This window comes from Myotis myotis, unplaced genomic scaffold, assembly GCF_014108235.1.
Source record: "Myotis myotis isolate mMyoMyo1 unplaced genomic scaffold, mMyoMyo1.p scaffold_m19_p_4, whole genome shotgun sequence".
Classification (NCBI taxonomy): domain Eukaryota; kingdom Metazoa; phylum Chordata; class Mammalia; order Chiroptera; family Vespertilionidae; genus Myotis; species Myotis myotis.
Window position 1 is genome coordinate 56,274,298 of NW_023416346.1, and position 16,415 is coordinate 56,290,712.

Sequence of the window (16,415 nt, forward strand, 5' to 3'; positions counted from 1 at the left end):
AGAAACAATCCAATTAAAAATGTGCAGATGACCTGAACAGACATTTCTCCAAAGAGTACATACAAATGGTCAAGAGACATATGAAAAAATGCTCAAAGTCACTATTATCGAAGAAATTCAAATTAAAACCACAATGAGCTATAATCTCACACCTGTCAGAATAGCTATCATAAAAAAATCAACAAATAATAATTGCTGGAGAGGATGCAGAGAAAACAGAATACTAGTTCACTGTAGATTGGTGGGAATGCAGATTGATGCCACTAACATGTAAAACAGTATGGAGTTTCCTCAAGTAATTAAAAATGGAATTTCCATTAGACTCAGTGATCCTACTCCTAGTAATATATTCTAAAACCCCCGAAAAATCTATCAGAAAAAATATATGCACCCTTATGTTCATAGTGGTGTTATTTACAATAGCTAATATTTTAAAACAGCCCAAGTGCTCATCAGTAGATGAATGGATTAAAAAAAGCTGTGGGACATTTTCACAATGGAAAACTATGCAGCTATAAAAAAATAGGTATCTCTTAATCTTTGGGGCAGCATGGATGGACCTGGAAACTATTATGCTAAGTGAAATAAGCCAATCTGAGAAAGGCAAATATCATGTGATCTCACTTACCTATTTGTGGAATCTAATGAACAAAATTAATTGATCAACAAAATAAGACCCGAAGCTTAGAAGCAAGGAACAGACTGATATACCTTGATGTGGGGTTGGGGGAAAGGAAGAGATAAATCGAAGAACTTATGTACTTACTAGAAGTCCGGTGCATCAAATTCATGCACGGAGGGGGGGTGTCCTTCAGTCCAGCCTGCAACCTCTCCAATCTGGTACCCCTCAGGGGACCAGGCCTAAACCGGCAGTCGGACATCCCTCTCACAATCCAGGACTGCTGGCTCCTAACCACTTGCCTGCCTGCCTGCCTGATTACCCCTAACCGCTTCTGCCTGCCAGCCTGATCACCCCCTTACTGCTCCCCTGCTACCCTGATTGACGCCTAACTGCTCCCCCGCTGGCCTGGTTGCCCCCAACTGCCCTCCCCTGCCAGACTTGTCTCTCCCAACTGCCTTCTCCTGCCGGCCATCTTATGACAACGTGGGGGTGGCCATCTTGTGACAACATGAGTGTGGCCATCTTATGATGATGCAAGGGTGCCCTGCGAGGGTACGAGAGCCACCTAGGGTTTTATTAGTATAGATATGCACAGCCTATGGACATGGACAAGAGGGTGGTGAAGACCTGGGTGGGGGTAGAGGCTTTGAGGAGGGATGTAAAGGGGGTGGGGGATGGGATATTTCCGTAATACTATCAACAATTAAATGTATATATTTTTAAATATATTTTATTGATTTTTTACAGAGAGGAAGGGAGAGGGATAGAGCGTTAGAAACATTGATGAGAGAGAAATATCAATCAGCTGCCTCCAGCATACCTCTTACTGGGGATGTGCACGCAACCAAGGTACATGCCCTTGACCGGAATCGAACCCGGGACCCTTCAGTCTGCAGGCCGATGCTCTATCCATTGAGCCAAATCAGTTAGGGCTAAGTATATGTTTTAATTAAAATTAAATTAAGGGGGGTAAAAAAGAACCTTATCTTCATCCTACCTGGGTTCTTATTTAATTATATATATTTTTAATCTTTATTATTGAAAGTATTACACATATCCCCTTTTTTTCCCATTGATCCTTTCTTGCCTGTCCCTGCTCCCTGACTCAAGCCTTCACCACCCTATTGTCTATGTCCATGGGTTATGCATATATGCATACAAGTTCTTTGGTTGATCTCTTCCCCCACCCACCGCACATTCCCTTTGAGATTAGACAGTGTGTTCTATGCCTCTATGTCTCTGAACCAATTTTGTTCATCATTTTATTTTGGTCATTAGATTCCACATATGAGTGAGATCATGTGATACATGACTTTCTCTTACTGGCTTATTCCACTTAGCATAATACTCTCCAGGTCCCTCCTGTCTCAAAGGGTAAGAAATCCTTCTTTTTACTGCTGTATAGTGTAAATGGTGTAAATGTACCACAGCCTTTTTTATTCATTCATCTAGTAATGGCCACTTGCGCTGTTTCCAGATCCTAGCAATTGTAAATTGTGTTGCTATGAACATCGTGATGCATACATCCTACCTAGGTTCGTCCACATGATTGTGATGCACACTACAGTTGGAGAACCTTTGAGAGGTAGAATTCAGGTGAAATTTGAAACTGTAGTCCAGCTACATTGAAAGTTTTGGGCAAGCAAATTAACACCTTATGAAATACACAAAATATTTTAACATGACTCACATTTTATCCAAAATACTAATGGGTGTGTATTTACACACACACACACACATACACACACACACATACACACGCACACTTCTAAAATATATAAAAAGAAATTAACCAAGATTGTTTGAGTAAAACAGCAGGTGGACTTTTTGTCATACACTGTCTTAGGATTCATCAAATTCTTTGTCAGGGATAACATTTATGGTATCAAGTTCAGTCCTATGTGTTTGAAAATTACTTTCTAATATTCTTCACCAGGTAAAAATATCCAGAGTTTCTCTCTTCAACCTCTATGTGTAGAACTGTTAGTCTGCACTTCAATTTTACTTCTGATTTAAAACATATGCATGTATGCCATTGTATTGGAATTGCTTCATTTAACAATCTCACAATAACATCACTCATTTATAAGCAAATTCATATGAGCTTTATTTGAGATATAGTCTAAGATTTAATTCCAAAAGTCCACCAGAACCTCATTCTGAGGTAGCCTTTCCACAATGCAATTTTACATATGGGTTAAGTCAACATTCTAGAGTGGTTGCAGTATATCTTTTCTGAGGTGTTTAGTAACAATCAATGATATTTTGAAGAGTTAAGATTATCCTATCAAATAAAAGAGAAACATGGTAATTGGTGTACGACCGCTACCCTTCCCATTGGCTAATCAGCAAGATATGCAAATTAACTGCCAGCCAAGATGGTGGCCGGCAGCCAGGCAGCTTGAAACTAACATGAGGCTTGCTTGCTTCAGTGACGGAGGACTCCAACGTTCCCCGCCTGCCTTGCCGGACTCTGAGCCTGCAGTTTAAGAAACATTGTAACAAATATAGAAGCTAAACAAAACCCCAGAAACCTGCTTTCAGCGAGCTGGGATCTCAGAGCATGAGTTGATACAGAGTTTTGATTATAGAACCGAAACAAACCAGATACCTGCTTTCAGGAGCGGAGGCCTAAGAGCTGGAGCCTCAGAGCTAATGCTGGCCCAGAATAAAAAAAAAAAGAAAAAAAGGAGTGGTTGGGAGCTTCAGTCCCAGCCTGAAAACAGCCCTGAGCCCCTCACCCAGACTGGCCAGGCACCCCAGTGGGGACCCCCACCCTGAAGGGTGTGTGACCAGCTTCAAACAGCCATCATCCCCTCACCCAGGCTGGCCAGGCACTCCAGTGGGGACCCCCACCCTGATCCAGGACACCCTTCAGGGCAAACCAGCCGGCCCCCACCCGTGCACCAGGCCTCTATGCTATATAGTAAAAGGGTAATATGCCTCCCAGCACCGGGATCAGCGGAGCCGCGAGGCCTCCCAGCACCGGGATCAGCAGAGCTGAGAGGTCTCCCGGCACCGGGATCAGTGTGACAGGGGGCAGCGCCCAAACCCCCTGATCACCCTGCAGCTCTGTGTGTGACAGGGGGCGGGGCCACAACCTCCCTATCCGCCCTGCTCTGTTTGTGACAGGGGAAGGCGCCCCAACCCCCTGATCAGCCTTGCTCTGTGCCTGATAGGGGGGAGCTCCCCAACCCCCTGATCGCCCTGCGGCCCTGTGTGTGAACAGGGTGCGGTGCCCCAACCCCCTGATCAGCCCTGCTCTATGTGTAACAGGGTGTGGAGCCCCAACCTTCCCCCCCCCCATGGACCCTGCTCTGTGTGTGAGAGTGGCGGCGCCCCAACCCCCTGATAGGCCCTGCTCTGTGGGTGATAGAGGGCGGCACCCCAACCCCCTTATCCGCCTTGCTCTTTGTGTGACGGGGGGAGCTCCCCAACCCCCTGATGGGCCCTGCTCTGTGCGTGACAGGGTATGGAGCCCCAACCCCCCTGATGGGCCTTGCTCTATGCATGACAGGGGGTGGCGCTGCAACCTCCCCATCAACCCTGCCTTGAGTGTGACAGGGGGCAGTGTCCCAACCCCCCAATCGGCCCTACCCTGAGCGTGACTGAGGGTTGCATCACAACCTCCCAATCCACCCTGCTCTGAGCCTGACCAGGGGCTGCACCTAGGGATTGGGCCTGCCCTCTGCCACCTGGGAGCAGGCCTAAGCAAGCAGGTCATTATCTCCTGAGGGGTCCCAGACTGCGAGAGGGCACAGGCCGGGCTGAGGGACCCCCCGCTCCCCCCCGAGTGCACAAATTTTTGTGCACTGGGCCTCTAGTAATATATAAAAGCCTTAGCAGCCGTTAAGACCAGTTGACCAAATGACCCATTGACAGGTCAGTAGGATTTGCACTGACCACCAGGGGACAGACACCCAATGCAGGAGTGCCCTCTTTTGGTCAGTGTGCTCCCACAGCCAACCTCCTGTGGCTGGACAACCTCCTGTGGTCCTTTCCCCTTGCCGGCCAACCCCAATTGATCCTGATCAGAACTGGGCAAGGTGGCCCCAATTGGCCCAGATTGCCAGCCAGGCTGAGGGACCTCACCTGTGCACAAATTCGTGCACCAGGCCTCTAGTCTGTCCTAAAGGCAGATAACAGATAAACAGCAATTGGGCTTTTGTTCCCTAGATTAAGTGTTCATATCCTGCATATAAGTTATCAGTACAACTTTTTAATAGTGAGTTTCTCAACTATTTGATTCACAGCCAATTCTAAGTTCACAGCAAGTTGGCTTTTTGTAGAAAATTCCAATTTCTCCCCATACCAAATTATATTTAATTCTCACTTGCCATAATTTTGAAGAAACAATTCCTACCTGTAACTTTCAATTCAGTTGTTCGTCTTACAAGTTTTCCTTCATATTTAAGTTCACAAGTGTAATTTCCTCCATCTTCTTCTTGAACTTCCTGGATTAGAAGAGCATTTCCTTTCTGTATTATTATGCTTCTCCACATTTTTGGCTTGCATTCCTATAGAGAAAATGTTTTCAAGTAAGAGGAAAAAAAAATTCACATCATTAAGTCTTAGTACTGACAAGTTTGTATTTTTACTTTTTGTACTTTTCTCTTTAGTTTTCAAAATATGTAACTAAACAGTTAAGTCAGTGACCAGAAAACATCACAATGTGTCCAATTCCCATATCACAACTATCATTTTAAGAGCCATTTTAAAGGTCTGATCCCAAGAGCAAAACATTTCATTCTGCTCAAATATGAAATAATAAAGCTCCCCAAGTGCAAAAATTGTATAGCAGAACCTCAAAAGTCACTAAATGTCATCATAATGCCTTGATTCTTTCTATTTTATAGGGATACTAGAGACCCAATGCACGAAATTCATGCACGGGTGATATCCCTCAGCCCGGTGTGCACCCTCTCCAATCTAGGACCCCTCAGGGGATCAGGCCTAAACTGATAGTCTGACATCCCTCTCACAATCTGGGACTGCTGGCTCCTAACCGCTCGCCTGCCTGCCTGCCTGATTGCCCCTAACTTCTTCTTCCTGCTAGCCTGATCAACCCTTAATGACTCCCCTGCCAGCCCGATGGCCCCCAACTGCCCACCCATGCTGGCCTGATGGCCCCCAACTCCCCTCCTTCACCAGCCTGATGGTCCCCAACTGCCCTCCCCTGCCAGCCATCTTGTGGTGGCCATCTTGTGACAACGTGATGGCAGCCATCTTGTGGTGGCCATCTTGTGATGACATGAGGGCATCACGCAAGGACCACCTAGGCTTTTATTAGTATAAAAGATTTGGGGTTGTTTTGAAACCCCAAATTTCAGAGAGGAAGTGAGAAGGAGTGAGAGATAGAAACATCAATGATGAGACATAATCATTGATTGGCTGGCTCCTGCATTCCCCACACTGGGGATCAACCCTACAACCTGGGCATGTGCCCTGACTGGGAATCGAACCATGACCTCTTGGTTTATAGATTGATGCTCAACCACTGAGCCATGCTGGCTGGGCAAGATTTGGTTTTAAAGTCAATTATTCTACTCTCCTGATGGGAATGTGAAGGAGTCTTGTTACTGGGATTGAACTTCCCTAAAAAGGAATGTTTAACTCTTTTCCAGGAAGTGACAAGGATATAGCAATAGCTAAATATGTAAGAATATTCAATCAGGTGGCTTTGTCATTTGGGGATTTTCTCGGTCTACTTTTTAGATATTACTCCAGTTTGTTTGCCATTCATCTCAAATGTTCAACCAAAATTGTAACTAAAAACTGTAAAAATATAAATGGAGGTGTAGGAAATGGCTGTGAGAGTGCTAAATAATCAAGCAATGCATTTTATCATACGCATTCTGAATCTCTCAGTTAAGGCAATAAAATTGATGGTGAGGCAAATTTTGTGAATAATAGTTGAGAGCACTTTCCACTGTCCAAACTATGGTATAAAAAATATCCTCACCTTAGCTGTTTTGGCTCAGTGGGTAGAGTGTTGGTCTGTGGACTGAAGGGTCCGGGTTCGATTCTGGTCAAAGGCACATTCCCAGGTTGCAGGCTCAATCCCTAGTAGGGGGCAGCCAATCAATGATTCTCTCTCATCATTGATGTTTCTCTCTCTCTCTCTCTCTCTCTCTCTCTCTCTCTCTCTCTCTCTCTCTCTCTCTCTCCCTTCCCTTTCCTCTCTAAAATCAATAAAAAATATATTAGAAAAAAAATATCCTCTCTACTTTCCCTTACCCACACCCATACCCTCCTCACACATACTTTTAAAATTAATGTAAAGATAGAATCAGTACTGACACTCTATCTGCAGCTCTGCATGTGTGTCTGTGTCTTTGTGTATGTGTATAAATGATTTGGGAGAGCAAATACTGAGTACCCATTTATTAATATTTTCTTTTTTGTTGTTTTTTTTTTACTGTAACTTTTTTTTTTCTTTTATGATAGCAGGAATTTTTACAACAAAATATAAAAACCAGCACTTAAGTTCACAGGTAAAATATTTAGGAGCTATGCTTGCTTTATGTCCAATACAACTACCCACACATATTGTCAGAGAGTAAATAAAAGTAATATCTAGGGCAATCCAGACAGAAGACTGCTTCATTCCCTAGGATCTTTCCAAAGAACAGTTAAGGGTCTGTCTGAAATTATATTATACACACTGTCTGGCGAGGTTTATCACCTATATGAGATTTGCTTCTGAGTTAAACCTTAGATATAAGGTTTCTGGGAAAATGAAGAAGAAAGTCTGAACAGAAAGAAAAAAAGATAGCCCAGCTGCCATTATCATCATACAATAATAATCCACAATTATTTTCGCATTGCTTCCAACTCTGGTAGCCTCAGATTTCTAAAGAATAATTTTGAAGGTCATTAAACAAAAACATTGCCCCTCTGGGCATTTTGAGAGAAAAGGAAAATGAAAACTAAGCTGCTTCATTTTCACATAGTGGTGGTGAAGGCAGACAAATGAGCCCACACACTCATTTTAATCAAATACAAATGGCATTGTTTTTTAATGTCATTTTTCAGGGAAAGTTCATATGCAATTAGCTCTAACCAGTTTTCATTTTCCCTGCACACTGATTTGTTTTTTCCTAGGAAGTAAATCTAAAGCATGTATAGAAATTAGAAAATAACTCATGATGAAGAATATCCTATAATCTTTATATGTTCTTTGGGATAGATATAGATAGTTCTAAGTACTTTCCAAGTTGCCATCTAGCCTTATATAGGATTATCTGTAGTCAATAGAGGTTTGTTTGTTTGTTTGTTTGTTTTTTAAATGTGGCATAGAAAAATGTAATCTTCAGGTCAACTCCACCCTTCTTCAGACAATGTTGTATAATTGAAAAGGCAAATTGACTTTAGAGCAAGACAAATCTAGTTCAAAATATGGGGGTCATCCAAGTTCTGTGATCTTGACCACAATTGCTTAATCTCTTTAGGGTTCTTACACTGCATGCGGAGATAATATACATTACAGTGTGAGTAGCCAGAATCTAGAGGCTTGCAACATTTTTTAATTATACTTGTGGTCACCCACGACATAGAATGTATTCCATCCCTAAACTTTCACGATCCTGATTTACATCTCTTCCAAACCTCCAGCTCTGCCTTGTGAAAATTAGTGCTAAAGAACTACTTAAATAAAAACAAATCTTTACTAATTGGTTAACCATTTCCTAGAAACGTAATACTTTAACCCGCTGAAGATATATAGCTTCTAAGAGGCCACTCTAACACTAATCATAGTAGATGGGACAAAATATAGAGGAACTATATTTTATTCAAAAAGAGCTTTATAGATTACCATCCCATCCTCCACCACCCTATCCTCCACAAAGTTAACTCATTGGCTATGCTACCCACATATGGGTGCCTATATTGAATCTCAGAAGTCTTCCAGGCTTTTTATTCCATTATTTGCAACTTCTCTTCCTTAAACTGCTGGCTGCTAGACTTAATACTGTCACTGATTTTTTCCTGCCCCCATTGTCTCATCACCTCTAGTAGAAACAAAACATTGAAATCCCTCATTGCCCACAGACCTACCAGTATATAATTTAATTCTGACTGCCTATTAGGCAAAAAAGTTTGAAACATATTGTTCAAGTGCCAAGGACAAATTGCCAAAGCCTCAAATATGAGCAGGTCCCTAATATTGTCTTCAGTGTATTAATTCCTCTATTATTCAATGGCCCTGAGAGCATTAAAATAAATGTCATAAACTTGAAAGTTTTGCCAAGGGCCAATCTTGCTTTAGATGCCTAAGTTCAACAAGAACCTCCACTTCACTGCTGGCTCTCCCCTCATACAGCAGTTTGCTGTAGGACATCCACAATTAGTCAAAACAACATCAGCCCTTAAAGCCCAGCTTCTTTCCCTCCCTCCCATCCTTCCTAAGTGGCAGATTTCATTTGACAGCAATTGGTGGTTTGGGAGCCCAGGATGTTTAACAAAAACATCTGTTAATGAAGCCCCTTAAAGTAACCTGTTCCCAGCCATATTTGGATCTTAGAGTTTCTCCCCTGAAATATTCATCACGGTATTCACAGTCCACTTCCAAGATATCACCATCATATCCACAGGTATTTTTCTTTTTTAAATTTATCTTTATTGTTGAAAGTATTACAGATATCCCATTTTTCCTCTATTGACACCCCTCTACCCCATTCCTGCCACCCCTACCAAGGCCTTCATTGCACTATGGGGTATATATATATATATATATATATTAGACAAATATGTAAATTGACTGTACCTCTGTGATGTCCCACAGCCAATCAGGAGGGAATATGCACATTAGTGGGGCAAAGATGGCTGCGGCCACAGAGCCAGCCAGAGCAGGCAGGAGGCTTGGGTTGCCCCTGATGACAGAGGAAGCCAAGATCCCCGCCTTCCTGGGCTGGCTGCTGGAGGGGCCTGTGGGCAGTGGCCACGGAGCAGGCCAGAGACAATGGGAGGCTTGGGTCGCCTGGGCTGGCTGCTGAGGGAGGGACTTGAAAACAGCCCTCAGACCCTCACCCAGGTTGGCCATGCTGCCATCAGGGTGAGGGTCCCTGCTAGGGGGCATGGCCAGCCTAAAAATGGCCCTCAGCCCCTTACCCAGGCTGGCCACACCCTCATGGGGTGAGGGTCCCCATGGCCAGCCTGCAAACAGCCATCAAACCCTTACCCAGGCTGGCCAGGCACCCCTGCAAGGACCCACACCCTGAAGGGAGTATGGCCAGCCTGAAAACAAGCCCTCAGCCCCTTACCCAGGCTGGCCACGCACCCCCAGCAGGGACCCTCACCTCATGGGGGCATTGCTGGCCTGCAAACTGCCTCAGCCCCTTGCCCAGGCCCGCACTGTCCCAAGTGGGGACTCCCACCCCAATGGGGGCATGGCAAGCATGAAAACCACCGCAGGGCCCTTGCCCAGGCTGCCCCACCCCGCAAGGGAACCCTCCCACCCTGATCCAGGACACCCTTCAGGGCAAAGCAGCCAGCCCCCACCTGTGCACCAGGCCTCTGTCTATAGCAGGGGTGGGCAAACTTTTGACTCGAGGGCCACAATGGGTTCTTAAACTGGACCGGAGGGCTGGAACAAAAGCATGGATGGAGTGTTTGTGTGAATTAATATAAATTCAAAGTAAACATCATTACATAAAAGGGTACGGTATTTTTTTTCAATAGTTTTATTCATTTCAAATGGGCCGGATCCGACCCATGGGTCGTAGTTTGTCCACGGCTGGTCTATACTAATAAAAGGGTAATATGCTAATTAGACTGGGAGACCTTCCAGGAGACCTTCCAGACATTCTTCTGGACAAAGCCATGGTGTCGGGGCTGAGGTAGAAGCAGTTAGGGGCCAAGAGGGGAGAGCAGTTGTGGGTGATCAGGCCAGGATGGGATGGCAGTTGTGGGTGATCAGGTTGGTGTGGGGGGGGTATTGGGGGTTATCAGGCTGGTGGGACGGCAGTTGGGGGCGATAGGCCAGCGGGGGGCAATTGGGGTTGAGCAGACTACCAGGGGTTCAGTTGGGGGCGAGCTGGATGACATGGGGGCAGTTGGGGGTGATCAGGCTGGTGGGGGGGTGCAGTTGGGGGCAAGCAGGTCAGCATGAAAAGTGGTTATGGGCAGACAGGTGGGCAGGTGAGTGGTTAGGAGCCAGCAGTCCCTGATTGCAAGAGGGATGTTTGACTACTGGTTTAGTCCTGATCCCAAGGGATCCCAGATTGGAGAGGGTGCAGGCCGGGCTGAGGGACACCCCTTCCCCTGTGCATGAATTTCATGCACTGGGCCACTAGTATGTGTATGTGTATATATACATACTATATATATATATATATATATATATATATATATATATATATATATATATAAAGTTCTTTGGTTAATATCTTTCCAGCCCCCAACTCCCTTCTTCCATCTGAGATTCATCAGTCTTTTTCATGCTTCCATGTCTCTGAATCTATTTTGTTTGTCAGTTTATTTTGTTCATTAGATTCCACATACAAGTGAGAGCATGTGATACTTGTCTTTCTCTGACTTGATTATTTCTTAGCATAATAGTCTCCAGGTCCCTCCATGTTGTCTCAAAGGGTAAGCGATCCTTTTTTAACAGCTTCATAGTTTTCCATCATGTAAATGTACCACAGTTTTTTGTTTGTTTGTTTTTTAATCCACTCATCTACTGATGGGCACTTGGGCTATTTCACAGGTGTTTTTCAATCAGTTTTGTTTTGTTGGTCATGGGTATTTCAGTGCTATTCAGGTCATATGACTTATTTCTCATGGCAAGAACACCAGGAAGATCATTTAAATATTTATTCTGATACTGAAGTTCTGACATGAAGCAGCTGTGCAAACATAAGCAAATGATATAATGTCTAGTCTACAAAGCACCTTGTTTCAAATGCCTAAAACCCCTCAGACCCAAATTTTCTCCTGTCCCCTGAAGACTGAAATACTACAGAGAGCATCTAGGCATCTGCCTAATCATCTGTAGGGATCCTGAATTTTCCTCAACTTAAAGATGAAGGAGACACAGCACAATTGTGAATTGGATATCACCTTTGCCCTACTCAAAATGTGGGGGTTAGCCCACTCTAGAAAGCCCTTCCCTTCCCCAGTTCTATTTCTCCAACTTTCTATCTTCACAGTACTAATTTTGGTGTTGGTACCCCCCAGTAGTTAAAGGTATAAATGTAACAACCTCACACAAAAGACTTACTTACTTCAGTTCATTTAACCCAGGATATCATGCATGGCTTTTAACAAAAATTTACGACATACAAAAAGGCAAAAAATACCATTTGAAGAGCGAAAAAAAGCATCAGAACCACACTTAGATGTGGCAAAAATTTTGAAATTACCAGTCTGGGCATTTAAAATTAATATCATTAATATGTTAATGATACTGAAATAATGGATGATATGTAAGAACATAATAGACATGGAAACTTAGAAAAAATCAAAAGGGAAATTTTAGAAGTCAAAACACTATAACATAAATAAAGAATGCATTTGAAAGGCACTTTAATATACTGGATGTGGTTGAAGAAAGAATCACTGAGTTTGAAAGGATGAAAATAGAAACCTCTTAAACTGAAAATCAAAGAGAAAAAAGAATGGGAAAAACAGAATATCAAAAACTGTGAAAGAAGTACAAAAGAGGTAACATAAGTGCAAGAGGAATACCAGAAGAAAAAAGGGAGAATGGAACAGAAGAAACATTTGAAGTAGTTCTCATGTGGAACATCCAGGATTACAGCAGACTGGGCATGAACAGAGAAGTCTGGTGTGCAGATAGATTTCTACATGCATCCAAGCTGTTTTGAACAATATATGAAAGGCAGACAGGCAGGACATACTGAACAGAGGGAAGCACCCAGATGTGAAAAAGCATGGAATAGACAAAAAAAATTAGTAAACATTTTTACTTTTTAAAGAGTAGCACTGAGTAGGCTCATACTAGATACTAAAATCCTTAAATTCCAATCCAAGATATTTGCACATTATTAGGGTTCAAAGGTCAGCTTGTCCCATGTAAAGCCGATCTTTCATAAATTCTAAGAATTAAATTAGATAGTAAATGAACGTGCTTGGCACAGGATAAGGCCCAGTAAATAATAAAAAGAAGCTATACACTCAATGGTTTTATGGAAGTAATGAAATATTTAAAATAGAAGCATCCTATGATCAGATGTGCATTTCTGAAAGATCATTTGAGTGGATAAGAAGAAGGTAGTTAGATTATAAAAAGAGACATTGCTCAAGATTCTATTTGCATTTTTTTAAGTTTAAATTTTGTATTGTTTCAATAATTACATAAGTCTCCTTTTTTCCCCGATTGACCTCTCCCCAGCCACCCCGCACCCCAGGATATGCCCTCACCCCTCCCGATCTGTGTCCATTGATTATGCTCATATGCACGCATACAAGTCCTTTGGTTGATCTCTTACCCCTCACTCCCCACATCCCCTCATAGGTTGGGCAGTCTGTTTGATGCTTCTATGCCTCTGGTTCTATTTTTGTTAATCAGTTTATGTTGTTCATTATATTCACAAATAAGTGAGATCATGTGACATTTATCTTTCTCTGACTGGCTTATTTGTTTAGCTTAATGCTCTCCAATTCTATCCATGTTGTTGCAAATGGTAAGAATTCCTTTTTTTTTTTTACAGTAGCATAGTATTCTATTGTGTAGATGTATCACTGTTTTCTAATCCACTCATCTGCTGATGGGCACTTAGGCTGTTTCCAAATCTTAACTATTATAAATTGTGCTATGAACATAGGGTTGAATATATCCTTTCTGATTTCTTGGATATATTCCTAGAAGTAGGATTAATGGGACAAATGGAAGTTCCATTTTTAACATTTTGAGGAAACACCATACTGTTTTCCACAATGGCTGTACCAGTCTGCATTCCCACCAGTGATGCAAGAGGGTTCCTTTTTCTCTGCATCCTATTGAGAAATTGTTGTTTGTTGATTTGTTGATGATAGCCATTCTGACAGGTGTGAGATGGTACCTTATTGTTGTTTTGATTTGCATCTCTCAGATGATTAGTGACTTTGAGCATGTTTTCATATGCCTCATGGCCTTCTGTATGTCTTCTCTTCAAAAGTGTCTATTAATGTACTTTGCCCATTTTTTATTGGATTGTTTATCTTCTTTTTGTTAAATTGTGTGAGTTCCCTATAAATTTTGGAGATTAAACCCTTATTGGAGATAACATTGGCAAATATCTGACCATTTTATTTTTCCAACACCATTTATTGAAGAGACTATCTTGACTCCATTGTATGTTCTTGCCTCCTTTGTCAAATATTAATTGAGCATAATGGCTTGGGTCGATCTCTGTGTTTTCTGTTCTGTTCCATTGGTCTATATGTCTGTTCTTGTGCCAGGACCAGACAGTTTTGAGAACAGTGGCTTTGTAGAATAGCTCAATATCTGGTATTGTGACCCCTCCATCTTTGTTCTTCTTTATCAAGACTGCTGAAGCTTTTCAGGGTCTTTTTATAACCCAGATGAATTTTTGGAGAGTTTGTTCTAGGACTTTGAAGTATGCCATTGGTATTTTAATGGGGATTGCATTGAATCTATAGATTGTTTTGGTTAGTATGGATATTTAAATGATGTTGATTCTTCCAATCCATGAAAAAGATGTATTCTTCCATTTGTTTATATCTTCCTCTATCTTTTTTTTTCAGGGTCCTGTAATTTTCTGAGCATAGGTCCTTTACCTCCTTGGTTAAATTTTTTCCTAGGTGTCTTAATTTTTTTTTTTGATGCAGTGGTAAATGGGATTTTTTAATTTTCTCTTTCTGTGAGTTCATTATTGGTGCATAAAAAAATTCATAGATTTCTGGGTGCTAATGTTGCATCCTGTGACATTGCCAAATTCATTTATTAGTTCTAGTAGTTTTTTGATGGAGTCTTTAGAGTTCTCTATGTGCAATATCATGTCACCTGCAAATAATGACAATTTTACTTCTTCTTTTCCAATTTGGATGCCTTTTATTTCTTCTTCTTGTGTGATTGTTATGCCTAGCACTTCCAGTACTATGTTCAACAGGAGTGGTGAGAGTGGGCATCCCTGTCTTGTTCCTATTCTTAGGGGAAATGGTTTTAGTTTTTATCCATTGAGTATATCAGATATAAGTATGATGTCCTGTAAGTTTGTCATATAAGGCTTTTGTTATGTTGAAGTATGATCCCTCTATTCCCACTTTGCTGAGAGTTTTTATCAGGAAAGGGTGTTGGATTTGTCAAATGCCTTTTCTGCATCAATTGATATGACTATATGAATTTGTCTCTCAATTTACGTGATGTATCACATATTGATTTGTGGATATTGTACCAGTCTTGCACCCCTGCAATAAATCCCACTTGTTCATGGTGTATGATCTTTCTAATGTAATGCTGGATCCAATTTGCTAGAATTTTGTTGAGGATTTTAGCATCTAAGTTCATGAGGGGTATTGGCCTGTAATTCTCTTCCTTTGTGTTGTCATTATATGGTTTTGGGTTTATGGTAATGATTGCTTCATAGAAAGAGCTTGGAAGTGTGCTTTCCTCTTGGATTTCTTTTGAATAGTCCAAAAATAGGTGTTAGTTCTTCTTTGAATGTTTGGTAAACTCTGCTGTGAAGCCTTCTGGCCCCGGGCTTTTGTTTGCTGGAAGCTTTCTGATGACAGCTTCAATTTCCTCCTTAGTTATTGGTCTGTTGTGATTTATAATTCTTCTTGATTGAGTTTTGGAAGGTTGTATTTTTCTAGAAATTAGTCCATTTCCTTTAGGTTATTTAGTTTGTTGGAGTAGAGTTGTTCATAGTATTTTTTTTTTTCATTCTTTTGTATTTCTGTGGGGTCTGTTGTTATTTCGCCTCTTCCATTTCTGATTTTGTTTATTTGGGTCTTCTCTCTTTACTTCTTGGTGAGCCCGGATAGAGGTTCATCAGTCATGTTTATACTTTCAAAGAAACAGCTCTTGGTTTCATTTATCTTTTGTATTGCATTTTTTTGGTCTCTATTTCATTAATTTCTGCTCTGATCTTTATTATCTCCTTCCTTCTCCTCACACTGGGCTTTTCTTGTTGCTCTATTTATAATTCTTTAAGTTGTAGAGTTAGATAATTTATTACCTTTTTTTTCAGGTAGGCCTGTATAACTATAAACTTCCCTGTCAGGAATCCTTTCTTTCTTTCTTTCTTTCTTTTTTTTTTTTTTTATCTGAACAATAAAGATTTAATTTAAAAAAAATAAACTTCAGTTTTGAAGATAGTACAAAATGTAAAGAATCTCAATTTTTCATATCGAGTGCAAGTGGAAATGACAGTCTTCTTGGATCTACTTAGTTAAAACAATATTAAAATTACCTTCATTCTGTTTTTAATGTGGCTACTAGAAAACTTAAAGTTACCTATGTGACTCAAATTCTATTTCTATAGGGCAGCACTGACCTAGTACACAATTCTGCCTTCATCACACTATTAGGACAGATTAAATGCTATTTGTGTCTGCCTCCTTCTGTTGTGCCCAGATTTCATGATTCCCAAGAACCCACAGGGAGCCAGCAAGTCCGATGCAAAAGCAAAGAGGCATTCATTTCAAACCTAGGTTTGGCTCCCCTGCCACACTCACCGATGCAACAGTAAGCTCCAGTGGCCGAGAGAGAGAAAACTCTGTGTGGAGAGAGGTTTTTTAGGGGTTTGGGGTGAGGGGAGAAGAAAGGACTGTGGGCCCTGCTGATTGGCCAGGCGCGAGTCGGTGTCTCATTACACAGGATGTGGTC

At 41.7% G+C, this 16,415-nt stretch overlaps 1 protein-coding gene across 1 annotated transcript in view; it reads right to left on the minus strand.

Annotated features, from left to right (window-relative positions):
* The window catches only part of IL1RAPL2 (interleukin 1 receptor accessory protein like 2), a 693,469-nt gene that overhangs the window by 622,061 nt on the left and 54,993 nt on the right, over positions 1-16,415 (minus strand). The window contains exon 5 of the mRNA XM_036304134.1: positions 4,986-5,139. Coding sequence (XP_036160027.1) covers positions 4,986-5,139 — 154 coding nt within the window. The remainder of the gene's footprint in view (positions 1-4,985; positions 5,140-16,415) is intronic.